Source organism: Priapulus caudatus, unplaced genomic scaffold (genome assembly GCF_000485595.1).
Source record: "Priapulus caudatus unplaced genomic scaffold, Priapulus_caudatus-5.0.1 Scaffold29, whole genome shotgun sequence".
NCBI lineage: Eukaryota > Metazoa > Priapulida > Priapulimorpha > Priapulimorphida > Priapulidae > Priapulus > Priapulus caudatus.
The window spans coordinates 650,301-664,959 of NW_014577090.1; the positions used below are offsets into that span (position 1 = coordinate 650,301).

The window sequence follows — 14,659 nt, forward strand, 5'->3', positions numbered from 1 at the left end:
ATCCAAAGCATTAGCAGGGCAGATAGTCATTCCTTTGTTGGATGGATACCAAGAGTCCATAATAGAGCCTCTGTTAGGTCTCTATTAAGGCTGAGAGGGTCTATGTCTCCCTGGATACTGCCGGAACGTACCCTGGGTACGGTCCGGTATACCGGAACGTACCCTGGTACTATCTAATATGCCGGACCGTACTTCGCCTACTCCACTAACGAGTCTAGGGAGTCGCCTACGCCTACTCCCTAACCCTAACCCTAACCATATCAGATAGTTACCAGGGTACGTTCCGATAATACCGGACCGTACCCAGGGTACGTTCCGGCAGTACCCTGCGGGACATAGACCCTATGAGCTCTATTAATCTAATAGGGTCTCTATTACGGACTCTTGATGGATACTAAACTATAGTGAATAATATCAATACAGGCAACAACAAACAAGTGTGCCACCAGTTTAAAACTAGCACTCGTTTGGCGTAGCACACAGCAAGAGGATACAAACTACGTTAGATGGGACCTAAGGAGACTTTCCCCACGCTCATGCTATCCTGTAGCAGCACTTCACATAGTTAGTGAAAAAATTCCAATATACAATATGTTCATTATATACAAGGTTAAAAAAGAGTGATTATGGCTTCTAGAAATCATGCGAGGGTGACACCAAAATTCACCCTGAGAAAAAACAAAACAAATGTAAAACAAATGCCTGTCAGGTTCTAACGGACATGCTAATGTAGTCAACGTGGCTATACAAACCAAAAAACAACGCATCCAGAATTCAAGAGAACCGTGGGTTTTAGGGTTTTAAGACGAAAGAAAATTGCACCGTATAATTGTGAAGATAACGTCAGACAAGTAGTGACCCACAGACACCGCACACCCTTAAAGATTTTTGTTCTACAATATTCTCAACTAAATATGCTATATTTCACTATTGCATAGACTGATAAAAACAGAGTTACTCAGGATTATCCTGTGTTATGCAGCAGCTGTTGTGCTGTGTGACCTTACCATGACCTCACAATATGTGTCCATGAAGTGTACATACTGAGGACTTGGGGGAATTTACCGGTTCACTGAATTCCTCTACGTTTATCTATTAATTTTCAACAGGATAAAATTACAATGAATTACTCATGATGCCAATATGGCACATATATGAGCACTATAAAGGAAAGCTTTTGAACAAACAATCATTCATGAGTTTTGCCAAAATTTCTAAAACTCAAACTGTGTTCCAATATTATGAATAAACAACCAAGACTTCTAATCCTGCTTCCCGACCAGGTGGCACTTTAAATTGTGCTTTTCTACTTACGTAACTTTAACAATTCATACAATCTCTCTATAATTTTGAGGTGGCCTTCTCTGACAACCATAAATAGAGGTGAGGCGTAGACCAAGTCTAACTAAAATAAATTATTATAAAATTGTAATAAGTTAATAAACAAATAATAAAATATTGGCTCAAACCTCAAACCTCGCTTATAAACAGTCACAGCCCACTCAAATAACTTTGCATACACTTTTCTAAAAAAAAGTGTAGACCTATGTATACAAAAAACAAAATGGCACCCCAAGATACAACCTGAAGGCAGGTGAGCATCTCCTCATGGCAAAACGTCACATTCACCCCGCATGCATCTGTGCATGGACGAATAATTGCTGTGTTGTCTGGTAACCGGCTAACCTTTAAACGGCCGTCACGTGATCGTCGAGACCGAACGGCTCGTTGCTGCGAATGCTGTGCCGTGAGCTGGTGCGGGAAACAGAGAGCGAACCGTTCGAATCCGCACAGCGCCCCCTGTGGCCGGAAAGCTGCGACAGGTTTGAGTGAGTGCTACTGGAGCGAGAACTGGTGAGGGCTGCCAGGTCATCTTCATCATCTGCAGATAGATGGCGAGACTGTAGCACGCAGTGATACATGACAAGCGTAATAGTAATTTTGATTAATAATTAATTTAACTCATTACTTAAATAGCTTTTATGAGCAGAGTGATTTCTAATGGCAGTTACGAATTATTAATTAGTCAGTACATTTAGTCAGTGTCCATGCTGGGGCATATTACTAACACATGTTCAGTCACAGGCAAGCTGTATAAATAGCAACTATGGGTCACATCTCTTTGGGGCTCTTATCTTTCTGTGAGATTGTAAAGTGGTATGTATGTGTGCGTGCGTTCGAGCGTGCGTGCGTTCGTGCGTGCGTGCGTGCAGTGAGACTGTGTTGCAGAAGAACAGCATTTACTTGAAATTATTAGTTGATAGAGAAAACATAGAGACACTGGTAGTAAATACAATTTGTGTTCATTTACAAACTTTTTACTATTGAAACGGTCCATGTGCCTGTTCGTATGATGTGTAGCGTAGTACACTAAGTACAGTGCTTACTCACCTCGCTGCACACTCATTAGGTGCCGATATTTTCCAGGACTCTTGAGGTATGATGAGAATGTCTTTGGTCGATTCTTTGGCAATTTAAGTTCACCTAGAATTTATTAAAAGTAGCCACTTTAGATAAGACACTTAAAGCATACCACTGAGGAAAAATTAACACTCGCCCAGTCACCCCAGGACGGTAAAAATAATGCTGACCCCCAGAATTTCATCAGAAGATCGCCTAAAAAGTGAGGATTTGTTTGCACAGGTAAACATAACATAATCTGCGGAATCACTATATTCTGAGTCCTAGGACTACACCAATGCAATTCGCTTGCCATTTCCTAAAATCCTGATACATATTTTGGCTGAAGGGGTGGTTGTCGTATCAGGTACTACAGATATGTACCCGAGGTACGTATATGTATACACAAGTGTACCAGACCTGTATCTTCTCAGCATATATGTACCCTGTGTTTACATAAACGTACCTGCCCCTGAGATGGAGATCGAATGAAGACGGTCATGGAGGAGGAGTAGGGGGCAGGAGGAGGAGGAGGAGGAGGAGGAGGGAGGAGGAGGAGAATGAGGGAAGAAGGCGATGGAGTAGGGCGAGGAGGAGGAGAGGAGGAGGAGGAGGAGGAGGGGGAGGAGTTGAGGAGAATATGATGGTAGGGGCAAGGAAGAAAAGGGAGAGAGAAGAGGAGGAGCGGGAGGACAGAAAGAATCGAAATGAAGACGTCATAGGAGATGGAGTAATGGGCTAGAAAGAGAGGAAGGAAGAGAGGGAGAAGGTGATGAGTAGTGCAGTGTAGGGAGGAGGAAGAGAGGCAGGTTAGGAGGAGAAGCGATGCAGAGAAGAGACAGGTGATGAGTAGGAGGAGCATGAGGGAGGAGTAAGTGAGGGGAGAAGTTGCGATGGAGGTGGAGTGGCGAGAAGTAGTAGGAGAGAGAAGCGAGGAGAGGAGAGAGGCGTGATGGAGAGGAATACGGAGTAGATCACCCTTCATCAATCCTTGCTCATCTATCACTGTCCCCTTCCTCCTGCGCTACCTATCTCCCATCCTCTCTCCTTCTGCCGCCCCCTACTCCCCTCGGCATCACGCTTCTCCCCTCCTCCTCCTTCACCATCTCCAGACACCTTCTCCCTCCTCCTCCTGCCTCCTGCCTCCGCCTCCTACCCACACCCTTGCCTCTCCTCCTTCACGCCCCCTCCTGCCTGCCGCCTTCTCGCATGGCCGACACCTTGCTTCCCTCCCTGCCTCTCCTCCTGCCAGACCGTCTTTCATCGACTTCGCATCACCAGTTCGTCTCCACGCCTCTGCTCCCGCTTCCCGCCCTCCCCGCGCCTCCATCCTCCTCCTGCCTCGACCCTACAGCCCATCACCTTTTCCCCCTCCTCCTCATGCCTCCTCGTCGCCCTTGCCGCCCCCTTACCGCCCCTCCACGACCGATCTTCATTCGACTCTCCCCATGGCACCCTTCTCCCGCCTCGCTCCTCCTCCCCCTCCTCCCATCTTTGCCCCTCCGTCCCCCTACTCCATCACTCTTCTCCCCCTCCTCCTCCTGCCTCCTCCTCCTGCCCGCTCCCGACTACTTCCACCTCCATGACCATCATTCATTCGATCTCGGCAACACGCATTCTCTGCTCTCCTCCTGCCCAGCTGCCTCCTCCCCCTACTCATCACCTTTCTCGCCCCTCCTCCTGCCTGCCCTCCTCCTCCTGCCTCCGCCCCCTACTCCTCCCCCCATGACCGTCTCATTCGATCTCGCATCACCTTTCCTGGCTTCCTCCTCCTCCCTTCGCTCACCTCCTCCCTCTCCTGCGCTCCCCCCCCCTACCCAATCACCTCCGACCCCTCCACCTCCTCTGCCCGCCACTCCCTCCATGACTCGGCTCAATATCGATCTCCACCTCAGGGGCATTTGACGTTTATTAAATCACAGGGTACAGCTAATATGCTGAGACGATAACAGGTCTGGTACCTGGTAACATACAATAACGTACCTGGTCTGGGGTACATATCTGATAGTGACCTGACCTGATACGACAACGACCCGACCCTTCAGCCATATGCCCATGAATTACGTTCAAACTATTACATAAATATTGCTAAACAACATGCTAGGAACAAGGACGCAGCAATGCTTTACTGAAAAATATCTCCGTTCCAAATATTCACGCTCTCATACGATATCATAGTATAAAGCAACCATTTTAGTATGTCAATCCGAGAACCTGATTCCCAAACTTGGGTGGCGTCGATTGCCATAAACTGGACCCCGAAAATTCTGAGCTGTTGCTATAACGTTTACTTTTAACGAGCCAGGTGGCCTATTTTTGCGGCAAATTTTATGCATCATATATAACATGTGTTCACCTGGCCTAAAAGGTCTGGAGATGCCTTAAATTTTGTTTGGTGTTGGGTTGCGGCATTGTTCGAGTCCTAGCAAAGCGACACTGCAGTCAGCAAAGGGGCATGTGCCCCTCCAGAATTTTTTTAGAAAATGATGCAATTATTGGCATTCTTAAGAGCTATGTAGTGCCATTATACGCACTGTGCTATGGAAGCAACATGATTTTGTCCCGCCGAGGCGGTGTTCGAGAAAAGTATTGTCGTGGCGCGCTGAGAGATTGAACGTGGCGGCCTGAGCCCTCCCGTGCCAATGCAGGGGAGACACGTATCGAATATGACTCTATCACAACCTATGGACTACACACAGTCCATAAAACGGTAGAACAATTAATCTCGACATATATCACGAACAGGAAGTTGTACATTACTACTATTTGCTCCTTGATCAACATGGCTACGCCGTCTAGACACACTGACACAACTTGCTGATATACCAAACCAACAACCAGTCCTTGGGAGGGGCACAAACCAACGAGCACGGGGGACCACACACGTACCTCTCCTGACGTGTGCGGGCGATCTCACAGCGATGACTACGCAGAAGTGATCGACGAGAACACAGGCAAACGGAAGGCACCGAGGCCATGAAATGTCCTCTAACAGTCAGGTCATACAAAGTCTATCGTCTGTCGCTATCGCCAAATGATGTCGTCTGGCAGAAAGCATGCCCTGCTTAGGTTAACCATAATACCTCATATCTATGTCGAGAACTACGTTCGAATTGTTGAACTGCAGGGAGGCTAAATATATTTTAATATGGAAATTAATATTAAGGGTCCCGGTCCAGAGCCATACTTACACTGCATGAATAGGAAATACCTCTTCACGGGGCGTCATGCAAGGATAAAAAAAATTATTACAACCACGTTGAGACACACAGGTCAACCACCACCCTAATTGAACCCAACCACCTGTCTTTTCGTCTCTGCGAAAATCACTTATGCAATCAGGTCACAAAGTAATGAATGTTTGTGAGTAGTCAAATCCAACACGATGCAGCCACGCAGAATACAACATTTGAACATTAAATAGACAGATACAACAACATAGGCCGGCATGATAACACACACTACACTCACAACATTCATACAACCTCACACACGAACCCCGTGTATATATGTTGCCATTATTTAATATTGACCATACGGGATACCGGCAGCCAATTTGCGACTAGGGGTACTGGCACTATGAGCTCACTGCTGATCTCCTCGCATGTGACCTATCATGTTTTCCGATACCGATGATAAGCATGAAAGCTCTTAGTATGTAGGAACCATAAGGCCATAAATATTGATGAGCCATCAGACTACGCACAAGCTCAAAAACGTGTGGCATAATCAATAACACCGATAGTGAAAGAAACGAATAAAATCTCGTTTGTCTATTAATACCGCAATACTGCAAATCATTATAGCAATAGAGTAACGTACACGAGAAACTCATTGAATATACATAACGTTTTACTAAAACCACTCATTGTCTGACTAAACTACATGTGGGATCATTTACCACATCGATTCACAGATTGTCCAAGCAGGTAAACGACTCGTCCACACATCGTCTGTGAGGTAAGAATGCAATCAACCATGTAGCAGGCAAACTGACTGTCCTGAGCATGTGGCACGCGCGTATACGCGCGGTGAACTACACAAAACGTTCACCACAGTCACAAACAGTATCACACAAATATAGCGAAATCCAGGTATTTAACAAAAAGCTAACCGTGGTACACGCTCAGAGAGAGAGAGAGAGAGAGAGAGCCGAGAGAGAGAGAGAAGAGAGAGAGAGAGAAGAGGAGAGAGAAGACGAGAGAGAGAGAGAGAGACGAGAGGAGAGAGAGAGAGAGAGAAGAGAGAGAGAGAGAGAGAAGAGAGAGAGAGAGAGGAGAGAGAGAGAGAGAGAGAGAAAGAAGAGAGGAGAGAGAGGGTAGAGAGAGAAGAGAGAGAGAGAGAGAGGAGAGAGAAGAGAGAGAGAGAGAGAGAGTAGAGAGTAGAGGAAGAGAGAGAGAGAGAGAGAGAGAGAAGAGATGGAGAGACAGAGAGAGAGAGAGAGACGAGGAGAGAGAGTAGAAGAGAGACGAGATAGAGAGAGAGAGACGAGAGAGAGAGAGAGAGAAGAGGAAACAGTGTACTCAAAATCACAGCCCAGTATTTAGCTGGTTTAGGCATTTTTCTCTAGAACGACATAGAAAGCCCTGTTAAGCTTTTATATAGCAGGTACATAGGAAACGCGAATACGTTTTGGCCATATTACGCGTCGGAACGTTATCAGTCACCTAACAAAATGATGAAGCTGAAATAAAGCGGCTCCCAGGCCCACACGAAACAAGATGTGAGGGCTCTTCGTAAGTTAACCCCTGTGTGATGCAAAAGAAAAAAGTGGGACCTGTAGTAAGTGCTCAGCAGGTGCCATATACTAATGCTTGTTATTTACCAGACCCTGGCTGTACGCTGAGGCAAACTGCCACAAATCACGGTGAGGTTGCACATTACTGACCTTACCTGTTGGCCCGTAACCTTGGCTTGCACAAACATGCAACATGACTCTGTTCAAGTCCTAATGCTTGTTATCCCCCAATTCTAGATTTTCACCCTCAAATGCACCAGGCCACTTCATTCATATTCTAGCAGCTGCGATGTAGATGGCAAAAATTTTTGTCGTTAGACTCTAACCATCGAAACTGCCACCATAAACGGTAATGAGCATGTCCCACAAAAGCACCCAAAACTATTACACTAATCTATGACCGCTTTTGCGTAAACACGAATTTTTCTGTGTAGTTTATTACGCTATTTAGCAGGATGTTTGTAAATCTCACAAACATCTGAAGTTCGTTCCAAATTGTTCATACCGATTACATTATTGCTGGGACATATGAGAATATCTAACTTATAATACTGATTAATACGTATGAATAAACAATCTGGCCAGTACGTACACATTATGTCGTCATTCGTACTCGCTCTGAATATAAGACGCTTTTGAAACAGAGAAGCAGACGATAGTTACTTAGTATTTAAACTCTAATAGGGTAAATCTAAGCTCAAAAAAAGCGGTCTTACCGTCAGAAAAAATTGCGGAGAATGGCTATGCCACGAATGAGAAAATAGGAAACACACAAATACTTCCTGAACAAGGCACGAAATACTGGTTATGAAAATCGAATAGCACATCTGCTAGCAAACGTGTTTTCTTAGCAAAAAAAAAAATGTATGTAAAAAAATTCACCAACTGCCTCGCAACAGTACTAGATCACAAATACATTCGCCAATCGAATAGGGGAGCCATATTAATCGAGAGATCCTACTGTCCCCGCAGGTACTGCCAGCGAACGTACCGGCCCTGACGGTCCCCCGGTATAATTCGCGAACGTACCGTACACTAATATGCCAGAACCATACCGTCTACTTCCAGCTAGCGAGCTAGGAGTCGCCTACGCCTACTCCCTAACCCCTAAACACCCCCGAACCCTACCTAAACCCTAATCCTAACCTAACCATACAATAGGACGCAGGGTACGTTCCGGCAGTACCCTGGGGGACATAGACCCTATGAGCCATATTTATGCGCTATTTATGTGCTATGTTATTTTATACTTCTTCTATACACTACATCATTACATGGCAAAACGTGTTACTACAAGACAGTTCAAAATGTTGTTGTTCTGCATCCAATGAAGTAAAGAGGAAGGGCATCTTTGTTCACCTAGTAATAACCACCACCTAGTCGTCACCACTACAACATACCGATTGCTGTGGCACTCAATGATTTCAACTATTTCATGCTGTTCTGCGACCTTATGTTACTCACGCTCATAGGGTCTGGCGAGGTACTGTCTGGCATATTAAATAGTACCAGGGTACGTTCCGATATATCGAACCATACCCAGGGTACCCTCTGATAGTACCCTGGGGGACATAGACCCTCTCAGCGTTACTCACACGCAGCTCATATGCTTTGTAATGTTCTCTTTTTTTTAGAGCAGGTCTCATTACGCTAGATATGAACGCATCGCTTTAGGTGCACACTTGTCTAATCTCTTGCCCTCACACCCTAATATCTTGTAATGAACTCGAATCACTTATCCACATCAAATTTTAATATTTAACGACGTTTTCTTTGTGTCTATCACCACTTTCCAGTATTTTAGAGCAACAGATAGCTGCATTACTACAATTGTAATGTACGAATGTTACAGTCTACACTGTCTGCTAATAAAACCAATGTTTATAAAGCGGGCATGTAGTAAATGTACCCATATTAATGGTATAAACATGTCACCAAACTATAAATAGCCCTTTGTGTCACGTCAGATTAAAAAAATACTCTATAATTGGCATTTTAACATCACGTTACAGGCAACATAGCCGCGCTATGGAAGAGATGAAACTTCTGAAGAAGTTAGTAAATTTAGAGTATGTAATCACAACAATTCAATATTCGATATTTTTCCTTACAAACATTGATAAAACAAATGAGCACATAAAAATATGTGACAGAATAATAAGCTTAGTACTAGGATTTGCATAGCAACTCCTGTGATTAAATCTCGCATTTTGGATAGCACAACTAGAGTTTTGCCTTGAAATTTTTGATGCAATACTATTTATCTTGAGTCATGGATGAGACAGGTTATGCTTCCTATCAGTTGAAAACTAATCATGGACACCATAGCAACATCAACAAAAAACTTACCTGCAACTGAATGGCAGAGAACATTCAGTAGAAAACCCAACACCACCAGATATGTGTTCGCTGCATAGAAAACATTTGCAAAATTATCAATCAATACAATGTAACAATAATTGTTCTGCATATATGTTTATAAATATCTCTTAATAAACATGATTACCAGAATCATATTTACAACATTTGACAGTAAGAATTACAAGCAATTTTGGGTATTGTGTTACATCTGGCACACAGCTTACCTAATAAACTAAAAAAGCATGTCCACATGCCACATACACCATGTTTCATGCATATGGAAGGGCTTTCATGGTAGAGTAAGTTGGAAAAAGTGCTAACCTAGCTAGTATTCTTACACCTATGCAAAAACTGAAGAGGTATTTCAGCCATCGTTCATCGTGTCATGGCGAATAGCTTAGACAACATTCCTAAAATCATATTCGGCAGCATGATTGCAGATAATTCAGTGGAATTTCTGCACAGAGCGGTTATTGCATAAAAACATTGAACTAATGCATTTTTACCTCATTATTTTACTCTAACATTAGATTAAAGATGCAGGAAATTGATCACAGGCAGGGTTTTCATTATCTTTTATAGTAACAGGCGAAATGCTTTTGCAACAAGCTGTGGGAGAGCGTGGGGGGGGTCCCCCTACTCCTCCTCCATGACCGTCTTCATTCGATCTCCATCTCAGGGGCAGGTACGTTTATGTAAACACAGGGTACATATATGCTGAGAAGATACAGGTCTGGTACACTTGTGTATACATAAATTATACGTACCTCGGGTACATATCTGTAGTACTACCTGATACGACAACGACCCGACCCCTTCAGCCATATTTTGCCCATGAAATTTACTTCAAACTATACATAAAATTGCTAACAACTGCTAGGAAAAGACTTGCAGATCTTTACTAAAAATATCTGTTCCAAATATTCACGCTCATAATACATAATAAAGCACCATTTTAGTGTCAATTTCCGAGAACCTGATTCCCAAACTTTGGTGCTTCATGTGATAAACTGGACCCCGAAAATTTGAGCTGGGTTCTTAATAAGTTTACTTTAACGAGCCCAGGTGGCTCCTAGTTTTTTGGGCAAGATTTTATCATATATATTAACAGTGTTTCCCCTGGCCTAAAAGGTCTGTGAGATGCTAAATTTTTTTTGGTGTGTTTGCGCATTTCGAGGTCCTAGCAAAGCGAGCACTGCAGGTAGCTAGGGGCATGCCCCCCAGAATTTTTTTAGAAAAATGATGCAATTTGGTGCATTCTAAGCTATTTTAGTGCATTATACGCACTGTTCTATGGAAGAACATTGATTTTTGTCAGCGAGGCGGTGTTTTTGAGAAAATATCTGTGTGGCGGCTGAGAATTTGAACGTGGCGGCCTGCCTCGCTCGTGTCAATGCAGGGGAGACACTGTATTAATATTGTATCTATCACAACCTATGGTATTACTCACAGTCCATAACAGAACAATTATACTTCACATAAATCACAACAGGAAGTTGTACATTATTATCAGTTTGTCTTGTCAATCATGTACTCTTGACACAACAAAACTTCTGATAACCCAAACAACAACAGCTTGGGGAGGGGACAAACACAACGAGCACGGGGACCACACACGTACCTCTCTCTGACTGTCGCATCTTCATCACGATGACTACGATGAAGGTGATGACGATGAACACAGCAACGAAGGCACCGAGGCCAATTGATGTCTTCTTAACAGTCAGGTCATCAAAGTCATCGTCTGTCTCTATGGCAAATATGTCGTCTGTGGTGCAAAGATTCCCTGTTAGGTTACCTAATACTCATATTCTATGTCTGAGAACTACGTTTTAATTGGTTGAACTGCAGTGTGAGGTAATTATATTTTAATATTGAAATGTAATAGAAGGGTCCGGTCCAGAGCAACTTACACTCATGATAGAAATTACCTCTCACGTTCATGCAAGGATAAAAAAAATTATTACACACGTGAGACACACAGGTTCAACCACCAATAATTGAACCCAACACCTTTTTCGTCTCAAATCACTTACAATCAGACAAAGTATTGATGTTTGTAGTTATGTAAATCCACACACATGCATGCACCCAGAATACACATTTGACATTATAGACAGATATACACACATGCAGGCATTGATGAACACAAGCACTCACTCACATACATTCATACACTCACACACGAACCCCTGTGTATATATGTTGCCATTAATTTTAATATTGACCATACGGGATACTGCCGCAGCCAATTTGCGACTAGGTTATGTGCACTTATGACTCACTGCTGGATTCCTGCATGTGACGCCTATTCATTTCCGATTACCGATGAGTAATCATGAAATTCTGCTTAGTATTAGGGAACCTAAGGCCATAAATATTTGGATGAGCCTACCAATGACTACCACAAGCTCAAAACGGTGGCATAATCAATAACACCATAGGTGAAGAACGGATAAATCTTTTTTGTCTATTATTCATCCGCAATACTGCAAATTCCATTTTACAATAGGAGTTAGCTACAGAGAAACTCAATTGAATATACTTTTTACTAAACCACTTCATTGTCTGTACTATATACAGTGATCTTACCACAGTCGATTTCATCAGAGTTGTCCAAGCAGTTAACGACTCCATCACATCGTTGTGAGTAAGGAATGCAATCACCATTGTAGCAGGCATACTGACTTCCTGAGCATGTGGCACTGTCGTATACTGGCGGTGAATCTACACACAACGTCACCACAGTCACAAACAGATCACACAAATATACGAATTCAGTATTTAACAAAAATGCTACCTGGGTACACGTTACAGAGAGAGAGAGAGAGAGAGAGAGCGAGGAGAGAGAGGAGAGAGAGAGAGAGAGAAGAGAGGAGAGAGAGAGAGAGAGAGGAGAGAGAAGAAAGAGAGAGGAAGAGAGAGGAGAGAGAGAGAGAAGAGAGAGAGAGAGGAGAGAGAGAGAGGAGAGAGAGCAGAGGAGAGAGAGAGAGGAGAGAGAGAGGAGAGAGAGAGAGAGAGAGAGAGAGAGAGAGAGAGAGAGAGAGAGAGAGAAACAGTGTACTCAAAATCACAGGCCATGTATTTTACGTGGGTGTATGGCTTATTTTTTCTCTAAACGACATTAGAAAGCTGTTAGCTTTTATAAGCAGGTACATAGGAAACTGCTGAATTACGTTTCTGGCCATTATTACCCTGGTACTGTTAGCGTCACTAACAAATGATGAAGCTGAATATAACGGTCCCAGGCCCACACGAAATCAAGATGTGCCCTTCGTAAGTTAACCCTGTGTGATGCATAAAGGAAAAGAATATGGGACACTGTAAAATGCTAGGCAGTGGCCATATATATGCTTGTTTATTTTACCCTTGCTGTACTTGAGGCAAACTGCCAAAATCACGGTGAGGTTGCACATTCTACCTACTGTTGGCTAACTTGGCTTGCACAAACATGCCATGGACTCATTTCAATTCTAATGCTTTTATCCTATTCTTAGATTTTCCCTGTCTAGAATGTCACTGCCACTTTCTTCTACATGCGATGTAATGCCAAATCGTTGCGTTAACTCTAACATAAATCTTGCATAAACTGTAATTACATGCACAAAAGCACCAAACTACACTATTATGCCCTTTTAGTAAACATTGAATTTTCTGTGTATTTATTTCGTATTTATAAGATTGTTTTAAATCTTCACAACATCTGAAGTTCGTCCACATACTGATTTACATTATTCTGACATGAGAATATTTAACTATAATACTGATTTATACGATGAATAAACAAGTTCTGCCAGTACGTACACATTATGTCGCATTGTTACTGCTCTGATATATAATCTTTCGAACAGAAACAGACTGATTAGTTACTTTAGTATTTAAACTTCTAATATGGGTAGAATCTAAGCTCAAATAAAAACGGTCTTACCGTCTAGAAAAAATTTGCGAGAATGGGGCTATGCCACGAATGAGAAATTTGGAAACACACAACATATTCCTGGGATGACAAGGCACGAAATACTTTATAAAATTCGAATAGCAACATCTGCTATGCAAACTGTGTTTTGCTTAGCAAAAAAAATGTAGTGTAAAAAAATTCACCACTGCTGCAACAGTATACATTCAAAAATACAATTCCCAATGAATAGGGGAGCCATATTTATGCTGAGAGGATCTATGTCCCCCGGGGTACTGCCGGAACGTACCCTGGGTACGGTCCGGTATACCGGAACGTACCCTGGTACTATCTAATATGCCGAACCATACTCGTCATACTCACTATACGAGTTTAGGAGTCGCCTACGCTACTCCCTACCCTACGAACCCTAACCTTAGGGCCCTATCCTAACCATAACCATATCAATAGTGCCAGAGTACGTTGCGGACCTTTATCGGACCGTACCCAGGCGTACGTTCGGCAGTTCCCTGGCGGCGACTAGGACCCTTTGAGCATATTTTAGGCGTATTTATCGTTGCTATGTTATTTTAAACTTTTCTTCTATACACTAGATCATTACATGGCAAAAGTGTTACTACAAGACAGTTCAAAATGTGTTTGTGTCTGCATCCAATGAAGTAAAGGGAAGGGCATCTTTGTTCACCTATAATACCACCACCTAGTCGTCACCACGTCAACAGTTACCGATTTGCTGTGGCGCACTCAATGATTCAATCTATTTTTGCTGTTCTGCCCCGACTTATGTTACTCACGTCATAGCGGTCTGGCGAGGTCCCTGTCTGGCGCATATTACAATAGTACCAGGGTACAGTTACGGATATATCGAAACCATCCAGTGGTTAGCTCTGATTAGTACGCGCTGGCGGGACATAGCTCCCTCAGCGTTACTCACGACGCAGCTCGATATTGCCTTTGTATGTTCTCGTTTTTTTAGAGCAGGGTCCTCATTACGCCTGATATGAACGCATCGCTTTAGGTGCCACGTTGTCTAATGCTCGTTGCCTCATGCCACCCTAATGTATCTTTGCTAATGGATACTCGAATCACTTTTCCACATCAAATTCTTATATATTTACGACGTCTTTCTTTGTGTCTATCACCACTTTCCAGTATTTTGGAGCCGACAGATAGCAGATTACGTACAATTTGTATGTATCGAATGTTAAGTCTACACTGTCTGTTAATCAAACCATGTTTAAAGC

At 43.1% G+C, this 14,659-nt stretch overlaps 1 protein-coding gene across 2 annotated transcripts in view; it reads right to left on the reverse strand.

The window, feature by feature from the left end:
* Positions 1–295: 295 nt before the first annotated feature.
* Positions 296–14,659, reverse strand: part of LOC106815890 — a 17,059-nt gene continuing 2,695 nt past the window's right edge. Inside the window, exons 1-4 of one of the 2 annotated variants that reach the window (XR_001394807.1) lie at positions 12,092–12,225; positions 11,121–11,267; positions 2,392–2,484; positions 296–1,882 (exon numbers count right to left, since the gene is read on the reverse strand). Coding sequence is in view for 1 of the 2 variants with exons in the window: in XM_014820420.1 (XP_014675906.1) it covers positions 1,689–1,882; positions 2,392–2,484; positions 11,121–11,267 (434 nt within the window). In the remaining variant the exon portion in view is untranslated. Of the gene's footprint in view, positions 1,883–2,391; positions 2,485–11,120; positions 11,268–12,091; positions 12,226–14,659 lie in introns of those variants that run through there. The other variant, XM_014820420.1, reaches the window with a different exon arrangement.